Source organism: Lampetra planeri, chromosome 38 (genome assembly GCF_965212315.1).
Source record: "Lampetra planeri chromosome 38, kcLamPlan1.2.h2, whole genome shotgun sequence".
NCBI lineage: Eukaryota > Metazoa > Chordata > Hyperoartia > Petromyzontiformes > Petromyzontidae > Lampetra > Lampetra planeri.
This window is the reverse complement of record NC_136144.1, coordinates 3,911,129-3,937,975: the sequence shown is the minus strand read 5'-3', so window position 1 is coordinate 3,937,975 and position 26,847 is coordinate 3,911,129. Positions and strand designations below refer to the sequence as shown.

At 47.5% G+C, this 26,847-nt stretch overlaps 1 protein-coding gene across 4 annotated transcripts in view; it reads left to right on the top strand.

Moving 5' to 3' along the window:
• The first annotated feature begins 2,519 nt into the window (after positions 1 to 2,519).
• LOC144731209 (uncharacterized) overlaps positions 2,520 to 26,847 on the top strand; it is a 33,918-nt gene continuing 9,590 nt past the window's right edge. For 2 of the 4 annotated variants that reach the window (XM_078612208.1, XM_078612210.1), the window contains exons 1-15: positions 2,520 to 3,613; positions 7,321 to 7,489; positions 11,221 to 11,661; positions 12,291 to 12,395; positions 14,562 to 14,708; positions 15,281 to 15,382; positions 16,027 to 16,173; positions 16,757 to 16,925; positions 17,863 to 18,068; positions 19,456 to 19,592; positions 20,263 to 20,403; positions 21,031 to 21,166; positions 21,826 to 21,895; positions 23,019 to 23,191; positions 24,521 to 24,581. In XM_078612208.1, the coding sequence (XP_078468334.1) occupies positions 7,355 to 7,489; positions 11,221 to 11,661; positions 12,291 to 12,395; positions 14,562 to 14,708; positions 15,281 to 15,382; positions 16,027 to 16,173; positions 16,757 to 16,925; positions 17,863 to 18,068; positions 19,456 to 19,592; positions 20,263 to 20,403; positions 21,031 to 21,166; positions 21,826 to 21,895; positions 23,019 to 23,191; positions 24,521 to 24,581 (2,170 nt within the window). In that variant the 5' untranslated portion in view covers positions 2,520 to 3,613; positions 7,321 to 7,354. Of the gene's footprint in view, positions 3,614 to 7,320; positions 7,490 to 11,220; positions 11,662 to 12,290; positions 12,396 to 14,561; positions 14,709 to 15,280; positions 15,383 to 16,026; positions 16,174 to 16,756; positions 16,926 to 17,862; positions 18,069 to 19,455; positions 19,593 to 20,262; positions 20,404 to 21,030; positions 21,167 to 21,825; positions 21,896 to 23,018; positions 23,192 to 24,520; positions 24,582 to 26,847 lie in introns of those variants that run through there. The other 2 variants (XM_078612209.1, XM_078612211.1) reach the window with 2 other exon arrangements.

The following is a 26,847-nucleotide window of genomic DNA, read 5'->3' as shown; positions in this document are numbered from 1 at the left end:
TCTCTCGCTGCGGGATTGTGGGTAATCGTCTCCCATGCTCGGTCTCAGTCGGCGTGCATCACTCGTATAGTTAACATCCGTGCGAGCGTATATTGTTTACTATAGTGTTATGACCACGTGTGTGTGTGTGTGTAAAGCATTTATTATTTTGTGTCCAAGTGTAGTAACTGTACTGCAACAATACTTTTTACCTCCTCAAAAGGAGGCAAAAGCAAGTGTCATTGGATAGGTTCCTTGTTAAAGTCGCACAAAAAAAAGAAGATTCCAGTGAGCCAACAGATGGCAGTGATTCCGTTAGTGACAGTGAAAGTCGTCCTACACAATAACCCTCCTCCTCTCCTCTCTCTCGTCTCACTCACACCAGCTACGATTACATTTAATTAATACATTTGATTACTTTATATGAAATTTAAATAATAAAAATATAAAAAGGTATTTTGTATTAATAATTTTTATATGAATATTTTTGGGTTGTGGAACGAATCATCTGAGTCTACATGATTTCTTATGGGGAAATTCGCTTTGATATACGAGTGCTTTGGATTACAAACACGTTTCCGGAACGAATTATGCTCGCAATCCAAGGTTTTACTGTATTGCCTTAAATCAAGAGGGAAGTTCAACCTCTGCAGGCTTTGCCCGTTCCTTTTTAGGCCCCACCTCCATTATTCCAGGAGCTGTTTGATGACACCACCAGAGAGCTGCCTTGCACTGTTGGGAACTTAAAATTCAACTTTGATTCCTTTCTAAGTTGAACTTATGCACATAACACTCACAAAAACACCCGTATAGAGACCCATAGATTAATACCGATAAACCAAAGACTCACACGGTGACCCATAGACTCACACTGAGACCCATAAACTCGCACATAACCGCATAGCCTCACAGTCCCATAGAATCAAAAGCTATAGACTCACAAAGGGATCCAGAGACTCACACAGATATCTATAGACTCACAAAAATACCCAGACTCACACATATACCCAAAGACTCACGCAGAAATGGAAAGATGCAAATAAATGCAACCAGGTTTCTGACGCCATTTTTTTTACACCTTGATGCCAAAAAACAGCAAATGACACAACGTAAAAAAACTTAAAATAAGCACGTAGTACCTGCAGCAGGACCGAAGAAACACCACATCAGCTCACACGCCACGAACAACCACTGTGCTCAATCCCCCTGTCGATGGAATCGAGCCAACAAGTGCGTTACTCCTCTCAGCCTTTGCAGATATCGTCACGGCTGCAAGTGATCAAAATCAACTTTGAGGTCGTGTGTTTATACATTTATTATGATCAAAAGTCAATTAACATGTATTGTTATCTGACAATAATACATATATGATATACATTTTCATGTAACGGCCCTCCATAACAGTCCCTACAGCATCGGAATTCCCTATGGTCTGAAACCTGCAAGCCGAGGTCGATTAATGCACTGACTTAACAAGGCGTAACCTGGAGGCCAGACAATAGGGGATTGGTGGCTGTGGATAACGAGACACTAGGTGAGAAGAGAGGGGATTGATGGCTGGGGATGAGGATACATAGTACGAGGTGATAAGAGAGGGGATTAGTGGCTAGGGATGACAAGACACAAGGTGAGAAGATAGGGGATTGGTCACTGGGGATGAGGAGGCATGAGGTGAGAAGAGAGGGGATTAGTGGCTAGGGATGACAAGACACACTGTGAAAAGATAGGGGACTGGTAACTGAGGATGATGAGACACAAGGTGAGGAGATAGGAGATTTGTGGCTGGGGGTGAAGAGACTGTCCGAGGTGGGGCATGACAAGGAACCACGCGTGTAGCATCAGATGCAGCAGCAGCCAAGCGGTGATGATGAGTTGCAAAGGTGACCAAGAATTGCCCAGCACGGTGAAGTATGGTCACTCACGTAGCCCCCACGAACCTCACAGTATACTGGCAGGGGTGAGTGGGGCGGGGAGGGTTGGCAGTGGTGACCCTAACATAGCAGTGGATATATGAATATATGATGGCCGGTAGTTGCTGAATAGCAGTCACCCTCCTTATTCTCCTTCCGTTCCTCTCTTAAAGCTTACACCTTCCCATATTGACCATTCCTGTCCTCTCCCCTCCCCCTGCACCTCCACTTCTTCCCTTCCCCTCCTCTTCCCCAACTCCTCCACATCCTGCATCGTGGCCACCACCCTTCTCCTATCCTTCCCCAACCTCTACACAACCGCTATCGTGACCACCCATTCCTCAACCCTTGCACGCTCCCGTCATCTGTATCATCTCGTTGTACCGTTGTTTTTACTCATGTTAAGTACCTTGAACAAAGGCACTCTATAAATATTAAATAATGATGTTGTTGCTTATGTTGATTATTTTTATGATGTTACCGATGATGATGTTGCTGGTGATGACGCTGATAGGAGACCTCGCTTCCATGCTTGTGTAATAATTCTCCGGAGACGGATTCGGAATCGGTCCTCTTTATTTTCACTTGATGGTACACTTGCTCCCACACGCTCCGTTGCTGGCAGGCAACGTAGCGGCAGCGGACTCCCACCAGCTCCCACCGCGCACGTGGCACCCGGAGCCCCGTACGCGCGTGGCTCTCGCCCCCGTTCAGTTCCCAGACTCCTCCCCGATCCTTCCTCTCTCTCCCTCTTAATCCCTTCGTCACGTGGTCCTCCCAGCCAATCCTTCATGGACAATCTCGACCGTTCTCGATGGTTCCCTGTCAATCCCGGGACCACGCCTCTTACCCGGATCCCCATTGGCTGGGGCCCCAATTGGCTGGGCCAATCACTCCTGCTGACATGCCGTGATCACGCCGGCCCCACACTCCCTATCTCAACCCTTATTGGCTACAAGCAGGACCGGCAAGCCAATCCCCCACGTGAACCCACGATAGCTGTTATTACACTTGTGTGCAGATTATCGCTCAGCGATCGTCGGTGCTTCAAGGGGTCGGGCGGCCAGACCCAGTCCAGAGGGGCACTGTAGGATGGAAGCTTCCACCACAGCAGCTACCAAGGGTGACACAGGAGCAGAGGATGCCACAGCTGCCATAGCAACAACCGAGGTGGCTATAGCAGATGGTGGCACAGCATCAGAAGATGGTGCCACAGCAGCAGAAGATTGTGCCACAGCTGCCACAGCAGCAGCAGTCACGGTGGCCGGAACAGAAGATGCCACAGATGCTAGAGCAGCAACTACCATGGTGGCCACAGAAGCTGCCAAATCAGCAACTGAGGTGGCTACGGGAAATGGTGGCAGAGCAGAAGATGGTGCCACAGCGGAATAAGATGCTGCGGATGGCACAGCAGCAGCAGCAGTAATAGAAGCAGAAGATGCCACAGCTGCCAAAGCAGTAGCAGCTGCCAAGGATGCGACAGGAGAAGATGCCAAAGCTGCCACAGCATCAACCGACGTGGCTATGGCAGATGATGGCACAGCAGCATAAGATGGTGTCACAGAAGATGGTGCCACAGCTGCCACACCAGCAGCAGCAATCGAGGTGGCTGCATCAGAATGCGCCCTAGCTGCCATAGCAGCTGCGACCAGAGCAGCAACTGAATGAGAATCTACAGCGCGGTGTACAAGTTGTGCTCCAGGTCCATGAGCCAAGCTGCCATGGTAAGAAAGAAGCGGGCCCCTGCCACCGAGTGTGAGAGCAAGGTGTCTCAAGTCTGTGTATAGTGTAGTGTATAGTAGTGTAGTGTATAGTGTAGTGTATAGTGTAGTGTATAGTAGTGTAGGGTATAGTGTAGTGTATAGTGTAGTGTATAGTGTAGTGTAGGGTATAGTGTAGTGTATAGTAGTGTAGGGTATAGTGTAGTGTATAGTAGTGTAGGTTGTAGTGTAGTGTATAGTGTAGTGTATAGTAGTGTAGTGTATAGTGTAGTGTATACATGCATTGAACGTATCGTAACGTATCATATTGTACTGTACTCACCAAGATTCTGTCCGTCGTCTGCATACTTGAACAATGTTAAGGGTTGTCGATAGCAATTTTGTCGTATCGATATCGCCATCGTTAGATCGATATATCGTAAGTAGATCCGCCGTAACTCGGGGACTACCTGTATTAAACACGAATAATAACTTAAAATCAAAACCACCTAGCGAATTAAATAAACTATGTAACAATAACTATGCTACTGTGTCCATTTATGCAGCAGCTGACAGCGTTAAGCGAATAAAGAACCACAAATATTAATTTATAGCAAGTTCCTTAAGGCTCTTTAGACCTGTACCCTCATTTATTATATAAATACAGCAGCCAGTTTTAATAAAATAAACATTTAACACGTTACTTTGTTGTCTGTTCTAATGTATTCAACTTTATGTTGTATTGTACTATTTAGTATACAATTGTTAAACAATACTTGATGGTGGTTCGCCTCCTTAAGGTAATTAAGTTTATTTCCCTCAAAACATTAATTACAGCATATTTTATTGTTATATTTCATTGTAATCATACGCAAACTGACAAACGAGTTTTTTTTAAATAATGTAAGCTACGTAACTATGTTGTTATGAATGTTTAAATATACATATTACATCTTTAATAAGAGTTTAACAGCTTTAAATACTGTATGTAGATATGTCAGCATTACGGCATTTTTACCGATTAAATCTACTTTTGATTCTCGCAAGACTTACAAACGAGTTTGGAGAATAATCCAAACTATGTAACGATGAATTTAGACTTTGCAACTGAAATCCGTAATGTTATTCAAGATTTACCTCAGAATGATCGTCGTGTAACATTATAAATTAAGTTGTAACCTTATCCCGCTGCTCCCTACCTCACAGTACATTACATTTAATGTAAAAAGTTACTTTATTTCACGTATCTGGACACAATAAGTGACTTTGTAAAATCGCTGCCGTTGAGCGGATTTTGGTTTCCCGCCAAAATCCGGGGTGACCAGGCCTGGGACGCTCCTAGATCGACTCAGCCTCAAATTATAACCTGGTGCGAATACAATTTTGATTTAAAGCTTTCGTGACTGCAAGGATTAATATTCTTGTTTGTTTCGGTAAAGTCACGTAGAAGGGAAATAATCAAATAACAAAAATATAAAATCATAAAAATATAAAACAATAAAAATTCTCACGTTTCGACCGCAACACAAGCGACTTGTAAAGTACTAGGAAGACAAAGGCGGCCGGACAAGTTGTTGATGTTGTGAGTTCGTGTTGATGTTGTGAGTTGGTGTTGATGTTGTGAGTTCGTGTTGTGAGTCGGTGTTAATGTTGTGAGTTCGTGTTGATGTTGTGAGTTCGTGTTGATGTTGTGAGTTCGTGTTGATGGTGTGAGTTCGTGTTGATGGTGTGAGTTCGTGTTGATGGTGTGAGTTCGTGTTGATGTTGTGAGTCCGTGTTGATGGTGTGAGTTCGTGTTGATGTTGTGAGTCCGTGTTGATGGTGTGAGTTCGTGTTGATGTTGTGAGTTCGTGTTGATGGTGTGAGTTCGTGTTGATGGTGTGAGTTCGTGTTGATGTTGTGAGTTCGTGTTGATGGTGTGAGTTCGTGTTGATGTTGTGAGTCCGTGTTGATGGTGTGAGTTCGTGTTGATGTTGTGAGTTCGTGTTGATGTGAGTTCGTGTTGATGTTGAGTCCGTGTTGATGTTGTGAGTTCGTGTTGATGGTGTGAGTTCGTGTTGATGTTGTGAGTCCGTGTTGATGGTGTGAGTTCGTGTTGATGTTGTGAGTCCGTGTTGATGGTGTGAGTCTGTGTTGATGGTGTGAGTTCGTGTTGATGGTGTGAGTTCGTGTTGATGTTGTGAGTTCGTGTTGATGGTGTGAGTTCGTGTTGATGTTGTGAGTCCGTGTTGATGGTGTGAGTTCGTGTTGATGTTGTGAGTTCGTGTTGATGTTGTGAGTTCGTGTTGATGTTGAGTCCGTGTTGATGTTGTGAGTTCGTGTTGATGGTGTGAGTTCGTGTTGATGTCGTGAGTTCGTGTTGATGTTGTGAGTTCGTGTTGATGTTGTGAGTCCGTGTTGATGGTGTGAGTTCGTGTTGATGTTGTGAGTTCGTGTTGATGTTGTGAGTTCGTGTTGATGGTGTGAGTCTGTGTTGATGGTGTGAGTTCGTGTTGATGGTGTGAGTTCGTGTTGATGTTGTGAGTTTGTGTTGTGAGTCCGTGTTGTGAGTCCGTGTTGATGTTGTGAGTTCGTGTTGATGTTGTGAGTTCGTGTTGATGGTGTGAGTTCGTGTTGATGTTGTGAGTCCGTGTTGATGGTGTGAGTTCGTGTTGATGTTGTGAGTCCGTGTTGATGGTGTGAGTTCGTGTTGATGGTGTGAGTTCGTGTTGATGTTGTGAGTTCGTGTTGATGGTGTGAGTTCGTGTTGATGTTGTGAGTTCGTGTTGATGTTGTGAGTTCGTGTTGATGGTGTGAGTTCGTGTTGATGGTGTGAGTCTGTGTTGATGGTGTGAGTTCGTGTTGATGGTGTGAGTTCGTGTTCATGGTGTGAGTTCGTGTTGTTGTGAGTTCGTGTTGATGTTGTGAGTTCGTGTTGATGTTGTGAGTTCGTGTTGATGTTGTGAGTTCGTGTTGATGTTGTGAGTTCATGTTGATGGTGTGAGTTCGTGTTGATGTTGTGAGTGCAGGAATTCATATTCTTGGGGTCTTTCTGTAAAATCATGTAGATAGGTTAAAAGAAAATAACCAAAAACTACGATGTTTCAATTGCAACACAAGCGGTCGTCATTAGGAATAGGGGGTTTGCTTCTAAAGGCAAACTGTTTATAAAGGTTTTGGAATGGGCATAGCCCAAATGTTTTTCCATGAAAACATTGGCTACAACAGGATATATTTTAATTTGGTGGAAAACCCACCACTTACATTAACATTAGCTGCCCTGCCCATGCTTCTGACATTTGAGCTACGCCCATTTCAAAACCTTTATAAACAGTTTGCCTTTAGAAGCTTACCCCCTATTCCTGATTATGACCACTTGTGTTGCGATCGAAGCTTCGTAGTTTTTTTTGTTATTTTCTTTGAGCCTATCTACGTGACTTTACCAAAAGACCCAAATAATATCAGATAATCATCACTGATCTTGGCTGTTAGCAGCAATCGAACTAGGGTTGCCGAGTTATTAGCGCAGCGAGATAACCGATGCGCTACCTCCTCACTCACATCCCCACTCACTCCACCCATCCAATCCCAGCCACAAACCGTGGCCACCCACAACCCTGTGTGTGTGTGTGATGACTGTTCCCCACACGTAAACACGTGTCACACACTCGAGATCTGCCTCGATTTGCGCCAGATTTCTCTACAACGCATGCTACTCACGCCTGGCCGCTCGTGTCCATTCCCCACCACAGACGCCCACCAAGCCTGTCGGCTATCGGTCACGAGATGGAGTCGGGAGCTCAGAGCAAGAGGATCGGCTTCCCTGTCCCAAATCCAATGGTGACCCGAATGACGCGAGTAGTCCCTATTCCACGAGCATATCTGGAGATGCAGCTTCTTCCCAAAGAGACCATCGATAAGGTACGACGCACGTCATCTCGAGCACCCCACGTGGAGATGGTGGTATAGCAACACGCCTTGTGCATGCGGGCATGGAGCAGCGAGTCATACGCTCAAGGAAAAGGAGAATATAAATGTCACATTAACTCAGCCCTTTGGACTTCGCACCTGATCGGCTCACAAGGGCCAACATCACATTTAGCCCCTCTATGTAAGACCAAAACAGGAGGATTTCTTAACATATCTGGCTGTCACCTGATGATGCTGTTTGTTATAATTACCGACGAAACGTTACTGTACTCGAATTATAAATTATGTGGGTTTCCTCTCTAACACACCGGTGTGCTGTACTAGTGTAGAGGAGTAGTCAGGGACATTATGTCACGCTCACCTTCCGGTGTGATGACGTCATGGGAAGTGATGTCATGCACAGGAGGCGGGGCGATGACATCATGTCTTCCTAGGGTACTTAAGCTGGAGCCCATGACGTGAGCGGGGTCGTCGCAGGAGGCAGGGAACCTTGAAGGATGCAAGTTAGACCCAGGGGTAGGGCTGACGGAGTCCAGAAGGAAACTAGCCCTAGCGTTAGGAGTGGCTGCTTTACCCGGTCGGTCGATGTTGGTTGATCCCTCGGCCGGCACAGTGGGAAGAGCCCGGGAAGCTAGTTGGGTTAGGGAGCCTAGGACCCCTACCCCTGGGAAGAAGTATATTATCTCTTAGCCCGTATTTGGGGTAAGCCCCTAATAAACCGCTGGCGTAAGCCCCTAAGAAGATCTGCCTCCGAGTCGTCTTTGCACCACAACACTAGTGACGAATTGGCACGTTTTATTTACGTGACAAACCTTACTAATTGGCTGTGTCGGGTGGTGACGGGTTTAACGACACATATATTTATGCCATCTAACCAAGAAACCTCTATTATGGATATTATTGGTTGTGAAAGCCTCCTGCGTGTTAAACTAAAAGGAGAAGTCGTTTGAGGCCAGATGACCCCCCTCATACAGAGCCCGAAATTGAGCTGGCCTGAAAGGAGGGGTGGGAGCCAGGGGCCCACAAAGAGGGGTAGCACCTCTAAGGGATGATGCGGGAGCGGAGCCTGCAATAGTGCAGGAAAATCATCAATTGTTAGTGAATCATCTTCTTGGTTCTTTCGATAAAGTCACGTAGTAGGGAAATAATAAAATAAAATAAACATAATAAAATACAATGTTCACGACGTTTCGGCCACAACGCAAGCAGCCGTCCTCAGGTGAAGAACAGGTCTGTTGGAAAGACAGCGTCTGAATGAACACCACCAAGCTTGGCAGCGTATATTTAAGCTGGGTTAGAGGCGGAAGGGCGCCTTGACAAAGGAACTTGCATATCAACAGACGAATTTAGCATAAATTCCGATTTAAAGCTTTCGTGACTGCAGGGATTCATCTTCTTGGTTCTTTTGGTAAAGTCATGTAGAAGGGAAATAATAAAATAATAAAAATAAAACATAATAAAATACAATTTTCACGACGTTTCGTCCACAACGCAAGCAGCCGTCCTCAGGTGAAGAACAGGGCTGTCGGAAAGACAGCGTCTGAATGAATGAATGTTAGTGAATCATGACACCTGGTTTAAGAGAATTTGCATTGCGCTGTAATGTGCCTGCGTTTTTTTACGATAAAAGCAAAAAGGCACGCTGCATGGAGGATAGAGACGGTGATGTCTTGCTCAGTTCTTGGGTCGCCCCAAATAATGATGGTTTCAAGTCGTTTCGGCTGTGCCACCCATGGCACAGCGATCGCTTGCTCTCAGAGGCACGACGAGGGGCTGCACATGTAGAACCAGAGGTAGCAATAGCCAAGCGGTGATGATGATGACGAGTCGCCAAGGCTACCAACATTTCCCCAGAACGATCAACTATGGTCACTCACGTAGCTCCCACGAGCCTCGTGCCATGTTGGCACAGGCAGCAGCGGGGCCGTGGGAGTATTGGCAGTGGTGAACCTAACTTAGGAGTGGATCCATATTCTTGGTTCTTTCGGTAAAGTCACGTAGAAGGGAAATAATACAATAATAAAAATAAAACATAATCAAATACAATTCTCACGACGTTTCGGCCACAACGAAGGGCGCCTTTATCAAGGCGCCCTTCCGCCTCTAACCCAGCTTAAATATGCGCTGCCAAGCTTGGTGGTGTTCATTCAGACGCTGTCTTTCCGACAGCCCTGTTCTTCACCTGAGGACGGCTGCTTGCGTTGTGGCCTAAACGTCGTGAGAATTGTATTTTATTATTTTTAATATTTTATTATTTCCCTTCTACGTGACTTTACCGAAAGAACCAAGAAGATGAATCCCTGCAGTCACGAAAGCTTCAAATCGAAATTTAGGAGTGGATATCTGTAGATATGATGGCTGGTAGTTGCTGATGAGCAGTCGCCCTTCATAACCTCCTTCCATTCCTCTGTTAAAGCTCACACCTCACATTGCCCATTCCTGTTCTCTTTCCTGCCTCTGCACCTTCACTTCTTCCCTTCCCCTCCTCTTCCCCAACTCCTCCACATCCTGCATCGTGGCCACCACCCTTCTCCTATCCTTCCCCAACCCCTACGCAACCGCTATCGTGACCACCCATTCCTCAACCCTTGCATGCTCCCTTCATCTGTATCATCTCTTTGTACCGTTGTTTTTACTCATGTTAAGCATCTTGACCAAAGGCACTCTATAAATATAAAACAAGAATAATGATGTTTACACTATGAGACCTCCTTTACCAGTGGCAAAATATAGTAATAGGTTCTTTGGTTTTTTCGGTAAAGTCACGTATAAAGATAAAATAATAAATTAAATAATAGCATACGACGTTTCGATTGCAACACAAGCAATCGCCATCAGGTATGGTGAAATAGCGACATAAAATCTAACCAGAAAACTATAGACAGACATATAAGCAGACAGATATCACCAAGATACATAGATTGAGCAACACAGGTACAGAGAGGGGGCAACCCCACAGAGACGATCACCCCTCTCTGTACCTGTGTTGCTCAATCTATGTATCTTGGTGATATCTGTCTGCTTATATGTCTGTCTATAGTTTTCTGGTTAGATTTTATGTCGCTATTTCACTATACCTGATGATGATTGCTTGTGTTGCAATCGAAACGTCGTATGCTATTATTTAATTTATTATTTTATCTTTATATGTGACTTTACCGAAAAAAACAAAGAATAATTCCTGCAGTTACGAAAGCTCCAAAATTAAGATAGTAATAGGTTTTTACCCTTTCAACTGGTACAAAAAACTAATACCTTTATACAAGGCATCATGTTTACAATAACCACAACACAAGCAGTTAAAATGCAAACAAAAAGAAACAACTCTGATAATGATAATGATATGCACTGTCCTTGACTGGTACAAAAAAACTGACACCTTTATACAAGGCATCATGTTTACAATAACCACAACACAAGCAGTCAAAATGCAAACAAAAAGAAACAACTCTGATAATGAAGACAGTGCATATCAAGGACAGTGCATATCATTATCAGAGTTGTTTCTTTTTGTTTGCATTTTGACTGCTTGTGTTGTGGTTATTGTAAACATGATGCCTTGTATAAAGGTGTCAGTTTTTTGTACCAGTTGAAAGGGTAAAAACCTATTACTATTACAATAATGATGTTGTTGTTTGATGATGATGATTTTGCTGATGATGATGATGTTACCAATGATGATGTTGCTGGTGATGACGCTTCCGTGCTTCTTCTGTGTGCAGATTATCGCTCAGCAATCGTCGGGGCCTCAAGGAGTCGCGCAGCCAGACGCAGTCCGGGGGGGCACTGCAGGGGCGCAGTCACAGCAGCTGCCAAGGGTGCCACAGAAGGACAACATTGTGCCACGGCAGCAGAAGATGGTGCCACAGCTGCCACAGCATCAACAGCAACCGAGGTGGCTGCATCAGAATGCCCCCCAGCCGCCACTGCAGCAGCGAACAGAGCAGCGATCAGGGCAGCAACTACATCTACAGCGCACGTACAAGTTGTTCTCCAAGTCCATAAGCAAAGCTGCCATGGTAAGAAAGAAGCCGGCCCCGGCAGCTGAGTGTGTAAGCCAGGTGTCTGAAGTCATCACGAAGATGGCGTCGACAAAGGATTGGAAGATGAAGGGACCGGCCACCGACACCTTCACCACTAACAGCAGCACTCGGCCCAGCCAGGTAACGTTTCACTTCACTAATGCCGTATGATGAGCAGGTAAAGGCACAGGCCCTGCAGGTGCTTGTCATGCCAATTTCCTTGCACAAGGAGTGCTTCCACCTCGAAGGACGCTCTGGAGATAGCGCCCTCCATCTACGAGGGGATGATGCAGTCTCCTCTGCTTTTGGCGTCGAACTCTGGGGGCCAGAAATCTTGTAAGTGATGGCAGTACCCCATACTTTATATTACAGAACTGCGTCTGAGATCCCTTGTTCAATTGACAATGTGGTCAACGCATAATGATCCCACAGAAGGGGATAAAGTCCTGGGCCTCCACTAGTTCGACTGCACATCAAATGCGAACCTAGTGCGACCTGTAAAAATGACCACTTGGGAGACAAAGGCGGCCGGGCAGGCGTGGTGCAGGCCACCTAGCCCCTCGTGCGCCATGCCGGCCTTCATGAATGCTACTCGCTAACATCAGCCCTTTCCCCAACGGCCTGTTAAGGCTGTAGAGGGGACCTTTTTCCTTGTAACCTTCGTAGCTGCTACTCGCTCCCTCACAGCTCTTGCCACCAACATTGTGTTCGCACCAAGGCTCTATTCGTAGGAACGTTGTCACTGATGTTGTGTTTGTGGTGGTCCCCAGCAGCAGCCGATGTCTTCATTTTCCAAGTTGGGATTGAAGGCTCCTGCCGGGCAGTCGACGAAACCGGCCTCCACCACCATCACCAGCAGCACTCGGCCCAGCCAGGTAACGTAAGGGGTACTTCCACCTCGAGGGAAGCTCTGGAGAGAAAACCCCTCCCTCTAAGAGGGAATCATTCAATCTCCGCTGCTTTTGGAACCACACACTGAGGCTATTAATCTTTGAAAAGGGTGGGAGTACCCTTCTTCTTCAAGTGATGCTCTGGGCAACTCAAAATGGCCCCACGGAAGCGGATATCACAGATCTAGATCTGAGATCCCTCCTTCAAGTGACACTCTAATCCACTCAGAACGACCTGCAGAAGAGGATCCAGTCCAGGGCCTCTCCGAGGCTGACTCAGACACAAATGGGAACCTGGTGCAATCTGTAAAATATCATCTTGTTCAATGTGTAATGTGAGGTTACACCTGGATGATGATTGGCTCTGCTGGCTTCAGCCTGCAACCAATGGGGAGGCGAGCCAGGGACGTGGCCCTGGAACCGTACAGTATCTTCGGGAAAGTTCCAGGGGTGTGGCTGAGGATTGGCTGCGTGGTATCACGTGGGCCAGGGATTAAAAGGGGCGGAGAAAGACAGCACGTGGTCAGTGTGCGGAGAAACGAAGGGGGAGGCCACGCTGGTTCCGTGGTCCGGAGCCTGCCACGTGGCGGGCAGTCTCTCTCTCACGCTGTCAGCCAACAGCGTGAAGGAGCAAGGGAACTGGAGGAATGAATGTGGTGGAAACTGAACGAAACCGAATAAAGAATCCTCAAGTCACTACGTCGTCCGAACGGGGTTTATTACAAATCTACGCTATGTGCAACTCAGAATGGCCTGTGGAAACAGATATCATAGAGATTGCTCTGAGGTCTCTTCTCCTTCAAGTAATGCTCTGGTCTATTCATCCCATCAGACCAATCCAATCATAATAATAATTACACTCACCACATGGGTAACATCTGATCAGACTCTCAGATATATACGAGCTGGATGGAGCACTTTTGGAAGTTGAAATTTACTTCGATTTGTTAGACGGATCATCCTGTTTACCAGTTGCCCATATATTTTGCATAGAGACCCATAGAGATATATAAAGTGTTTGATTTTATCCGATTTTTTTACATGGATGATGGTTCAGTGTAGCCAATTTCCTGGATATTTTACTACACAGGAGATCCGTTGTGCTTCATGAGCCATAGCAGTAGCAGCAGCAAATCAACGGCCCACAACATAAACATTGCAGAGCAGAGTGCAACAGGGTCCCCAAGGTATTCATATTCTTAGGTTTTTTCGGTAAAGTCACATAGGTAAAAAATTAAAATTAATAAAAGTAAAATTAAAATAAAAATTACGACGTTTCGGAGGCAACACAAGCTTCCGTCGTGATTTTTATTTTATTTTTATTTTACTTTTATAAATTTTAATTTTTTACCTACGTGACTTTACAGAAAAAACCTAAGAATATGAATCCTTACAGTCACGAAAGCTTCAAATCTAGAATCCCCAAAGGATATTTGCACAACCAACAAATGGGGCTTTTAACAGTCGTAAAAAATAAAACTCACGCGAATCAGAAACACTGCAAGTGTAATATGAACGAATTATGTTCAGGTGCAAGTGAGCTGCTGGAAAGCTGAATCATGATAAAAGTGTAACATCGCGATGTGCTTGAAGAGGAACGTTGTCAATCGGTGCCCATCACCAACAAATGTCCCCTCTGTGGGCTCACGAAGGTTGTGAGTTTCACATTCAGAGCAGTTAGTCCAGGATTAATGGATGGCATTGGTGTTGTCTGCAGAGTTTGGTAATGGCTGCAGAGTTTGGTAGTACATGTTGTTTACGTCGTTTATTGTGAAAATTCGGTCACAGTTCATATGATCACTGTTTTATTGCTTTTATTTCTTTATTTTGGTGATTTTCGAAAAAAAATTGGTTTGGCCATGTTTGTTTGTTGTAGTACAGAGTAAGACTGATGGCCTTAATCTAAGTTGTCTTGTGGTTGTTGTTGTTTGACTTGCATCCCATTGGGATTTTTGCACACAGTGTTGGTGTACGGTGCTTTTTCTGCAATATTTTGCTGTATTTTCTTGGATTTTCTGTTTGCACTTAGTCACTTTAAGATGTTTTCTTGTTTTTGTTTTTTGTTTGTTGCGGTTGCATCCGATTCAAGAGCCGAATGGCTCACAGGGCTCTACCTAATAAATGAACTTGAACTTGTCGCTGTCCGTGCAGCTCACGTTTGCGGTGAATCCTCCACTACCACCGCACCCCGTGGACAGACCCCGACCGCCGGTGCTGGCGATGGCGCCGGAGAAAAGGGAGCAGTTGGCTGTGGAGAACGTGGACTCATGTCCAGGCTGGGCTACAACCTCGCCACCGGTACGGATCCCCACATCCCTCTCGTGTCACACATCGACATAGACAGACCCCAGGTAACGTAAGGGGTAGTTCCCCCTCAAGGGAAGCTCTGGAGAGAAACCCCTCCCTCTAAGAGGGGATCATTCAATCTCCTCATCTTTTGGAACCACACACTGAGGTTATTAATCTTTGAAAAGGGTAGGAGTACCCTTGTTCAAGTGACACTCTGGTCAACTCAAAATTACGCCACAGAAGAGGAGCCAGTCCTGGGCTTCCCCTAGGTCGACTCAGCCTCAAATGCAAACCTAGTGCGACCTGTAAAAATGACCACTTGGGAGACAAAGGCGGCCGGGCAGGCGTGGTGCAGGCCATCTAGCACCTCTTGCGCCATGCCGGCCTTCATGGGTGCTACTCGCTAACATCAGCCCTTTCCCCAACGGCCTGTTAAGGCTATAGAGGGGACCTTTTTCCTTGTAACCTTCGTAGCTGCTACTTGCTCCTTTACAGTCCTTGCCACTAACATTGTGTTCGCACCAAGGCTCTATTCGTAGGAACGTTGCCACTGATGTTGTGTTTGTGGTGCTTCCCTGCAGCAGCCAACGTCTTCATTTTCCAAGTTGGGATTGAAGGCTCCTGTCGGGCAGTCGACGAAACCAGCCTCCACCACCATCACCAACAGCACTCGGCCCAGCCAGGTAACAGAAGGCGTACTTCCACCTCGAGGGAAGTTCTGGAGAGAAAACCCCTCCCTCTAAGACGGGGGGATCATTCAATCTCCTCTGCTTTTGGAACCACACACTGAGGCTATTAATCTTTGAAAAGGGTGGGATTACCCTTCTTCTTCAAGTGATGCTCTGGGCAACTCAAAATGGCCCCATGAAAGCGGATATCACAGATCTAGATCTGAGATCCCTCCTTCAAGTGACACCCTGATCCACTCAGAACGACCTGCAGAAGAGGATCCAGTCTAGGGCCTCTCTTAGGCTGACTCAGACACAAATGGAAACCTGGTGCAATCTGTAAAATATCATCTTGTTCAATGTGTAATGTGAGGTTTCACCTGGATGATGATGATGATTGGCTCTGCCGGCCTCAGCCGCAACCAATGGGGAGTCGAGCCAGGGGCGTGGCCCTGGAGCCAAGCAGTAGCTTCGAGAAAGTTCCAGGGGTGTGGCTGAGGATTGGCTGCGTGGTATCACGTGTGCCAGGGATTAAAAGGGGCGGAGAAAGACAGCACGTGGTCAGTGTGTGTTAGTTGCGGTTGCACCCGGTTCAAAAGCTGAATGGCTCACAGGGCTCTACCTAATAAATGAACTTGAACTTGTCGCTGTCCGTGCAGCTCACGTTTGCGGTGAATCCTCCACTACCACCGCACCCCGTGGACAGACCCCGACCGCCGGTGCTGGCGATGGCGCCGGAGAAAAGGGAGCAGTTGGCTGTGGAGAACGTGGACTCATGTCCCGGCTGGGCTACAACCTCGCCACCGGTACGGATCCCCACATCCCTCTCGTGTCACACATAGACAGACCCCCTGTGCACCTTTAACAGCCTTGATGGGGGGGGCTCGCCTCTAGAGGTGGTGCTGTAATACGTTAACTGCTGCTGCTTCTGTGCCAGGGCCCGGGCGTAGATGCGCTGTGTTCACATTTGTGTTCGCTGAGCTGCATTGGCTTCCATTTGCTTAAGGAATACATTATGAGGTCGCACTCATTACACACAAAGTGCTTGCCACAAATGAACCACAGTACATTGCTGATTTCGTCAAGGAACATCAAACCATCGCGCGAACTCCGGTCATCCTCGCCAGCTGATTTTGGCGTGGCCATCAGACGTAACATGGTCACTGCATCGTGCGCTTTCAGATGTGCTTCTGCGGCCGTCTGGAATGCTCTTCCTTCCCATATTAGGAAGGCACTGGAGCTATGCACTTTTAAATCTACACTGAAAACGAATTACTTTAAAACTGCTTTTTGTGTTTAGTTTGTTGTCCTGCTCTACGCACATGGAGAGTGCCCTCATAACCGCTGCATGTCGTTGCCTTTGCATGGCTGCATTGTGCAATCCCGCAGGAACACGAGGGCTCTCCTCCTGCACTGGAGGTGAACCCGTTGAAGGAGGAGAAGGACGACAGCGACGCTGTCCAGGTGGTGGATGCACGGGGCCCTGCCAGCGTGGACAACGGACAGGACGCTGGCCCGAAGCCCAAAACGACATCGCATGAGGGCGTCAATCCATCAGGTGACATGAGTTTCCCCTCTCGCAGTTTCAGGTGTTGTTCAGTGGCATCCGCATCTTAATTCTAGATTTGAAGCTTTCGTGACTGCAAGGATTCATATTCTTAGGTTTTTTTCGGTAAAGACACGTTGGTAAAAAATAAAAATTACGATAGCAGTATACTGCTATCGTAGTAGTATACTGCTATCGTGCTGTGACGGTTCCATCTGAAGACGGAAGCTTGTGTTGCCTCCGAAACGTCGTGATTTTTATTTTATTTTTATTTGACTTTTATTAACTTTAATTTTTTACCTACGTGACTTTACCGAAAAAACCTAAGAATATGAATTCGCATCTTAGTTCGGTTTCTTCTTTGTGCTTGGATGTGTACATGTGTACAGGTGTGTGCATCTGTTTGTGTACAGGTGTGTGCACCTGTGTGTTGGCCACCCACAGCCTCGTGTGCCGTTCCGGATTTCATAGGTGCTCGCTAACAGCACTTGCCCCAAAAGTCTGTTGCGACTACTTGAGGGTTCTTTGTCTGAGTGAGTGGAGCGCCGGGTGGCTAAATGTTGGCACAGTAGGAGGCACAGGTGGTCCATCTGCCAGTTATCTCAGTCAACCCATGGCACTTGGGTCTGTCCCGTGACCTTTTGCCAGCCTTCGACACTTCACATGGCTTCAAAGTGTGCCTAGCTTGGCATAAACACTTAGTGGCAAATGTTGTGTGTGAGACATCTGCCTGCCGATGAGTACACACAGCACACTATATTATGCCATGTCCGACCACATAGCCGCAGCATAATATAGCGAGTTTTGGGTATAAATAGGTCAGCCACTATTCAAATAACAGACTTATTATAGGGGAGCAACAAGTTGTCAAAAGTTGACTATGACGACGAATATTTAGGAAATTGTTCTGCCAGTAAGATAATAGAGCTAATCATGGTGTTGGGTGCAGGGGAGGGCGGTGGCATTTGTTCATCTTTTGCACAGAGTCTGACAGCAACAAACTCTGAGGTGCCCTATGAGACATACAACCAGCAGGAGCGAGAGGAGCTGAAGCGAGTCTCCGCCGTCTGGTACCTGGGCACCGCGAAGCGTCTGCTTCCACGAAGCGGAATACGCAACGACGGCTACGACAACGACAAGGGGTTCTACATCCACGTAAGAGCAAGAGCCAACGGTCGGAAATTCTGCTGCTGCTGCTGATCTTTAAAATGTTGAGCACCTTTCATACCGAAAGGTTTTGAGGCCTTGTCACACAGGTTTGAGGTGATGCGTAACGTTGCAGAATCAGAATTTCTATTCGTACCGCAGAAATGTGACGAGACAAACGTTTCGATTTAAAGCTTTCGTGACTGCAGGGATTCATCTTCTTGGTTCTTTCGGTAAAGTCACGTAGAAGGGAAGTAATAAAATAATAAAAATAAAACATAATAAAATAATTCTCACGACGTTTCGGCCACAACGCAAGCAGCCGTCCCCCGACAGACCTGGTCTTCAGCTGAGGACGGCTGCTTGCGTTGTGGCCGAAACGTCGTGAGAATTATTTTATTATGTTTTATTTTTATTATTTTATTACTTCCCTTCTACGTGACTTTACCGAAAGAACCAAGAAGATGAGACAAACGTTGTTAAGACATACAGCGGTACCTCGGTACACGTCGTTAGTTCGTTCCAGAAGGTAGGACTTAAGAAATAAAGGGAAAGGAAATAATCCGTTCCAGAGTATAAGAAATGATATTTTATATGGCATATTATACATTAATGGGGTTGTATAAAATAATTTAGACACTAATTACTAAAATGCATACAGAAGCCACGTGCCTCAACCTCGCACGTCGCGCGCGCCTCGACCCGGGGCTCCACCCTCTATGGGGGCAGCCCCCCACGCCCCCTCAACCTCTCCCCCCTGCCCCTCACCCCCCCGCCCCTCACCCCCCCCGCCCCCCGCCCCTCTCCCCCACGCCCCCCGCCCCTCTCCCCCACGTCCCCCGCCCCTCTACCTCCCCGCCCCCCGCCCCTCCCCCCTACGCCACCCGCCCCTCCCCCCCACGTCCCCCGCCCCTCCCCCCCACGCCCCCCGCCCCTCTCCTCCACGCCCCCCCCGCCCCTCTCCCCCACGCCCCCCGCCCCTCTCCTCCACGCCCCCCCGCCCCTCTCCCCCACGCCCCCCGCCCCTCCCCCCACGCCCCCCGCCCCTCCCCGCACGCCCCCTGCCCCTCTCGCTTTGTACGAGGTGACTCATCCCGACCCATACAAGTTATAGCAAGCGCGTCGTATCCCAAGCAAGACGTCGTATCCCAAGCAAGACGTCGTATCCCAAGACATGCTGTTCTCGTAAAAACACGACGTAGACCAAATTCGACGTATTCCAAAGCGGTCATATACCAAGGTTACCACTGTACTCGTATAATCAATAATCATAATAAGCATTGTAGAATATAGGAACGATGAGTTTAATGGTAGGATAATGACAAGATATTGATGGTGCACTTGAGCTGCAGGCATGATTCTCACTTGTTTGGACCCCTGTCTCTCTCACTTACAGATACTGCATGAGCACATCAATTTTCGTTACGAGGTGCTCAAGAAACTGGGGTCAGGATCCAATGCGGTCGTGCTAAAGTGCATGGACCACAAAACGATGGAATTGGTGGCCATAAAGATTTTCAGGAATGCGCGCGGGTAAGTGATTGCACTCACCGCCACACCCTCCCTTTTGTCTTAAACACACATCTCTAGATTAGCGTCGTTGATTGCCACGTTGCGTTCCATCGCCTGGCGCTTTCAGAGTGGCGACGCAGCTCTTCATTTTTCATATTCTTGGTTATTTCGGTAAAGTCACGTAGAAGGGCAATAATAAAAATAAAACAATACAATTCTCACGACGCTTCGATTGCAACACAAGCAATCATCATTAGGTGTGAAAACCACAGCAAGAAAATGTTTGAAAACATTGGCGGTTTTTTCTTAACGTTAGCACCACGGACAGCGACTAGCGGTTGTTGAGACGGACGGTCCATCTATGCTCGGAACGGAGGAGAGGGGAGAGAAGGAGAATGGAATGCAGTCTGAAAGTCACCGTAAGCGTGAACACAATCAATAAAGAGTGTTTTTTTTTAAGTCCACATTGTGAATGAAAGGCAACGTGCAAATGTGCCCACAGAAGGCAGTTATCATTAATTTATATGTTTTTACAATTGTATACTACCAGCTGCTACGACGTGGTTAATCGAAAACAATACGTCGAGATTTGAGCAGTAGCAATAGGTACAATGTTCAGAAGTTCATTGTTGAAATATGTCGTTACTTGAAATAAGTCGTAAGTGTTGGAACATCTCACCTCTCTCTACAGAATCAAAGCCAACGTGCAGAAGGAAGTTGAAATCCTCAAACGTCTCTGTGAAAAGGATTTCAACAATGACCACAACATCATCCGCTTGAGGGAAACGTTTTCCTTTCGCCGTCATCACTGCATATGCCTCGAACTTGCAGGGTGAGTGGTTGCAAGGATTGTTTTTCAACCGAGCATACAAAGTCCTCGATTTTCGTTTCTTCTATTTACATTGTTGGTTCACTTTCATGTCGCCTATGGGTTAGACAGCGTATGTCGATTTTAAACGCATTGATTCGCTCCATTGTTTTAAAAGATTGCCATACTGTACACTATACTATCCTCTCTAAATGCAATCTCCACTGCTGTCTCTGATGAGTACTCCATACTCCGTGTTAACTAAGATACCAAAATATACCCAAAAAGATATATAATAATTAAAAATATATAACCTATCTTTTTGGGTATATTTTGGTATCTTATCTTGGAATGAATATTTTTCTAAATGTATCTACCAACAATAACTATCCCCAGGAACATATTCAGAATTTATATCACTAATTCAAGGATAAAATCGGTTTCCAGTTACGTTATTTCACCGAACGTCACGTTTTCCACGGATTGCATCCCTAATCTAAGTAATAATGAATATCAGATTGCATGATGGCACGGCAACCAAACTGAAAACCGATATTTTTATTTTCCTTAATGATCCCTCCGGGTGTAAAGGAGGTAGCCTGTGCATCTTTAACTCACATGTTTCACCGTGTGCATGCCCTCGTGCAATAGACTCGATCTACGGAAGGCTATGAAGACGGCGGAAACTGTACCTACAATGCAGTCCGTGCGTTTGTACGCTCGGGCTCTGCTCAAGTGCTTGAGCCTGCTGCGGAAAGAAGGAATCAGCCACGGCGACTTGAAGCCGGTAAGGGTCTGGGGGGGTCAAATGGCGTTAGTAAAATGCGTGTCCAGCGCTGTGGATCACGGCACACAAATGTTGTGAAATTCCCTTTCCGTGGGACATCTCGGAGGAAGTGCCATGCCCTGGCTCGCCAGAAAGAGGTTATTGCAAGGAGACTAATCTCCATCTGTTTCCATCTGTACAGGGATAGAATTTTGCCCCCTCACACCAGGCATGGGTTTTCTCTGGGTCCTCCGATTTCCTCCCACATGTACAATAAATAAATAAACATTAGATAAAAACACAACGTGGCAGGACCCTCCGGAAGAAGAGTCCTACGACTCAGTGTTGCTCTCCTTGATAAATTAGTCAAATCAATTAAAATCTAAGGTAACATCTATCTGCAGCGAAAGCAACTGACCGCTCGCACGGCAACGTACACGTCGCTGTTTAGCGTTTCAATACTCGGCACCTGACTTTGTGATATGAAATGGAGATAAGCAAAGGCTCGACTCAAAGTCTGCAAATGATGAGAGCTTGACCCGGACAGCGACGTCTCAATGCGTAACCGGTCACTTGCAACGACGCATTGACGAGTAAGATGCCGTGCATTGGGATGGACGAATGTGCGTGCTCTCTCCAAATCTCACCTCTGCTCAATCTCCCTCCCCATGCTTCCTTAGGAAAACATCGTGCTTATACAAAATACGATCAAGACGATCAACTTTGGCCTTAGCTGCTATGGAGAAAGAGGTACGATTGCCAGGATGTAGTTGTAAAGCATGCTTTCCAAAAGACCAAAATGACAGTTTTAGTCAGGAGCGTTCCTTCTGTAGATATGTAACAGGTTCCGGAGACACTTGTAGAGGTAACTTCTTTATTACAATACAACACTCCAACAGTCCAACAGTCCTGATACTCTGTTACAGCCTAGGTACACAGCCTAGCTACACAGCCTAGATACTCTACTCTGGCTACGCTCCGGAACTCGCCCTCACAAGGTCGTAGAGTCGGGAGTTCCAGAGTCCCAGCGCTGGCTCTCACAGCATCCCAGGGTCTTCAGATGGCTGGTCGTGGGTCTTGGGTCTTGAGTTACAACTGGGCCCCGATCGTCCAGGGAGCTCTCCTTTTATGCCTGGTACAACAAGGGGTGGGGCCGTGTGCGCCCCCAGATATCCCACAGAGCACACACAGCCCCCCCCTTTGGCGGCGCCAAGGGGATTAAGCGTCTGGACCCCCTGGGAACTCAACGCCTGGCGCCCAGAGGCTTAAGAGTCTGGACCCACCTGGGAACCCAGAGCCCCCAGCAGCCCCTCCCTTCTTATGTCACTACAGATAGCTCCATGAAAGGGGTGGAACGGTCGGATAACGGTTCGAACACTTCACATTCAAATCCCATCTAAGGGCAACATCCATTGTTGAGCAATATTTTAACCCGTCCTCTCATTTTACTCTCTGATGCGGTGAAAAACGTGACAATTGACTGAAAATGTAAAACGTGAATTCCACGAACCATTTAGATATCTACCTGCGATGTGCGGGCAATTGCCTCTTTCGTGAAGCGCACAACTTCGCCAAACCGTTCACCACAGCAGGGTGTGTAGCGATGCATGGACTTGTCGATTAATATCCGGCCATCCTCTTCACCAACCCGCACCAAGCAGAATGGTGACGTACGGTCAAATAAACCCCACGACCAGCAACTGCGCGTAGAGGCCCGCGTCCAGTAGTAGACTGACCAATGGGCTGTGTCCGCGAGCTTGCTGGCAAGGAAAGAATGGATGTTTTTGTTGCTGCCGAAGGGAGCCTCCTGCGTTGGACTCATGGCAGAGGCATCAGGGGTCTGATATGGCGTCTCGTGTCTCGTCCCGCGCAGCGCTCTCTGACATTCAGAGGATCTGGTACAGCGCGCCAGAAGCCATCCTGGGCCTAAAGAGCAGCAGCCCGATGGACATGTGGTCGCTGGGCTGCATCATCGCCGAGCTGTACTCTGGGGAGATTCTTTTCCCAGGCCACCACGATGCCCACCAGCTCGCCCTCATCATGGAGGTGAGTATCGCTCGCGAGTCAGGCTGAGGAAACCTAGCGGGAATCTGAGATTGAAAACAAAGAGAACAGGTACAGCAGCGGCAATAGTGGCCGATATTGCAGACAGGTAGCGGTGAAATTAGGAAACGATTAGTTGATTGTGCCTTTTTCACTATTAAAATCACAATGCTTGCTTCCCTTGCTATTTGACTGGATTCCATGGAATTGTGGCTTCAATGTTCTACCAGTTTTTATCGTAGTAGCTTTCCACCGATAATTATTGGTTTTTATCATAGAAACGTAGCCAACTGATTATAATCATGACTTAAAGCTTTCGTGACTGCAGGAATTCAAACTCTTTGGGTCTATCTACGTGACTTTACCGAAAGACCCAAAGAGTATGATGATAATCAGTTGGCAACGTTTCTATTTTGGTTTCACCTTTTTGATTTTGTTCTAATTGGGTTTTTACCTCTGTCAATGTTTTATTTTAATATAAATATATTTGCACCTCTGATGTATGGGGGCTTTGAGTTTACTAATGGTAAAGGCACTTTAGAGAACTTAGTTTGTTAATAACGTTACATTGCAAGTGAAAGAAAATTATAAAAATACTTGGGCCGCATATGCGGCACTAAACGTGTGCTGTTGCATATAGTTGATTCCCTGCTTGCATTGCCTTAAACAAAGAGAGATGTTCAACCTCTGCAGGTTTTGCCCATCCCTCTTTAGGCCCCACCTCCATTTTATTCCCAAATCCTTTACTCCTTAGGACCAGCTCCCTCCTGATTAGGCTGTTGTCTCTTCCTCTATCAGCTCCACTTCTCTCCTTTCTCAGCTAAACTATTTAAAATGAAACTATTTTAATTATACCAGGTAAGGCCCACTGAGCTATATAGCTCTTTTTCAGAAGCAACCTGGCCACATGATAATAGCTCAAGCAAGTGGTTTATCATGTGGAAATTTGTAGCAGCCAAGTCCTCTCAACGGATGTTTGTAAATGTGGAGGGAAAATCTGGAGGACCCGGAAAGAATCCACGAGACCACGGGGAGAACATGACACTCCAAATATACAGGCGTCAGGGTTGGGATCCACCCCACAACCTCCTGTACACCAGGCAAGATAGTAAACATCTCACCACCGCAGCACCTAATACATGTGCTTTAGACATCGAGGCCACAGTAACGTTGATTGATTGCCTGATTCTATTTGTCGACGCAGGTGAGAAACATTCAGCCGTTAACTGTTTAACACTAATGCCCCATGGAGAATCTTGCTTTTCTGCGTTGACGCATGTATTGCCCTCAAGCACCCGTGATCCTGCGTGTTCATCCCTGTAACGTGTGCAGGTCTTGGGCGTCCCTCCACCATCGATGATTCGGGCTTCCCCGCTGAAAACAACCTACTTCGGTGAGACTGGTTGGCTGCATGCCAATTTTCATTGCTTTGAACATCCGCAGATTGCTAGTGCAGACAGCTCTCGATTGTCTCTAGGAATGGGGAAACGGGTGGTCCAGATGAAACCAAAACAAAGATCTATCTTATTTGATATTCATAGAGCACCTGTGCCCACGGTGCTTACCATGGTTTAAAACACGGTAACATCCTGGAATGATTTAGAGGAATGAGTAACCACAAAGATAACAGATAATACAGTCAATAACAATCATGCACGACCCAATGTAGCCACGCTCCAGGCTTAGACTGTGTGGCAGTAGGGCTCCTGTTTGTACAGCACCCAGATTCTGGAACTCCCTGCCCTTGGAGGTGAGGAATTCGCAGTAGGTAGAGACGAAACTTCGATTTAAAAATCCTACCTCTCTCTCTTTAATTCTCAATCTTATTCTTCAGTCTTCATCTCCACGGTTACTTCTAACTTATTGCGCTACTCTGCATGCATGTGTAATAATCCTTCGGGAGACGGCTTCGGAATCAGTCCTTTTATTTCCACTCCACAATACACTTTGCTCACTCACTCTCCGTTGCTGGCAGACAACGGAGAGAGGACAGACTACGCACTAAGTCCCCACCGCGCAAGTGGCAACCCGAGCTCCCGTCCGCGCGTGACCCTGCTCTTGTCAGTTTCAGTCTGCTCTCGATCGTTCTCTCTCACTCGCTCTTAATACCTCCGTCACGTGGTTCCCCCAGCCAATCGTTCATGGACAGCTTCGACCATTCTCGATGGTTCCCTGTCAATCCCGGGACCACGCCCCTCATCCGGCTCCCCATTAGCTGGGGCCCCGAATGGCTAGGCCAATCACTCCTGATGACCTGTCGTGATGACGCGTGGGCCATGGTCCCTATCTCAACCCTTATTGGCTACAAGCAGGACCGGCAAGCCAATCCCCACATGAACCCTCTATGGCTGTTATTACATCACCCCCCCCCCCGGTGAAAAAATTTAGCCGTCTCGGCTGGGAAAAGGGTGAAGAACCAATTCCGCAACATCTTATTAGGGCACCAAGGTGCGTTTAACAATTTGAGGGTGAACCGGCGTTCCCGCGCCTAACAACATGTAAAACAGTCACCCATAATAATAAAAAAAAAATCACAACATACATTAGGGCGCCCCTGCAGCGCGGTAACGACAGGGAATCAGCGAACGATCAAACGTTAACGAAACGGAAGAGATTTCGACCGCGTACGCGACGCGGGACCCTCTCCGCTCCCAGCGCAAGGTCGCTTTGCTTCCGGATGGACAGGAGGTGGCAGGCTCGAAGAAGAAGTCGGTTGTTGGTGCTTGGTCACGTCCAGGGCGGGCCCCGTTGGAGGGGGGGCAGCGGGGGCCTCCTCAGCCCTCAGAACCTGTTCATCTGCAGGAGCCACAATCCTGCGAGCCAATTTCTTCCACTGTGTAGCAGAGCGTGTCAATGGAGCAGGAGAAGTAATATTATCCTTAGGAGTGTAAGAATGAGTGCGAGTGGATGAGTGATGTGACACGACCTGCCGGGTGTCCGATTTGTGCCGACTCGCCCGAGGTTGTTGCAGCTCCGCAGCAGTTAGAGGAGATGGAGGTCCCCTTGGCGGAGGAGGCGACAGCAGAGGTCGGCAGCGGCAGTCACGGGCGAAGTGGCCCCGTCTGCCGCACTTAAAACACGCGGCCGACGTCGGCCGGTGGTCGGACAACCCGGCCCTCGCACGCGGTCGGCCCGTGTAGTCGCCCCGCTGGTCGCGCAGCCGCCGGCCCGGAATCCTATGCGGGACAGCAGCAGCCAGCATGTGGTCGTCGCCCGAGTCGTCGGAGCAGTGGACAACCAGTCGCGGAGACCACCCCAGAGGCGGCCCGTCGATCTCGGGTTTCCCCGTCCACGCCGCCATCTGGTCCCACCGCTTGATATTAAACTTAGCGTCCAGGCAGCGCGCCACCCACCGCGATGAAAGCGGTTCGTGGCCGCACACTGGTAGAGAGATGTTGAGCTCCTGAGACAACTCCAGCATGCGGGAAAGGATGAGTGGATCCAAATGCTCGGCCGTTGCATCAGGGTAGGCGGCCATGGCCATCGCCATCAACGCCCCCCGATAGGCCAACGGCGATTCCTCCGGTGCCCGGCGACGCGACATAAATTTTCTGATGGCCGATGTCGGCGGGTCGTAAAATTCCGCCATCTCTGTGAACGCATCCCGCAGTGTCTTCTTCTTGGACGCCGGGATGGAGCGGAAGACTCCCAGAGACACA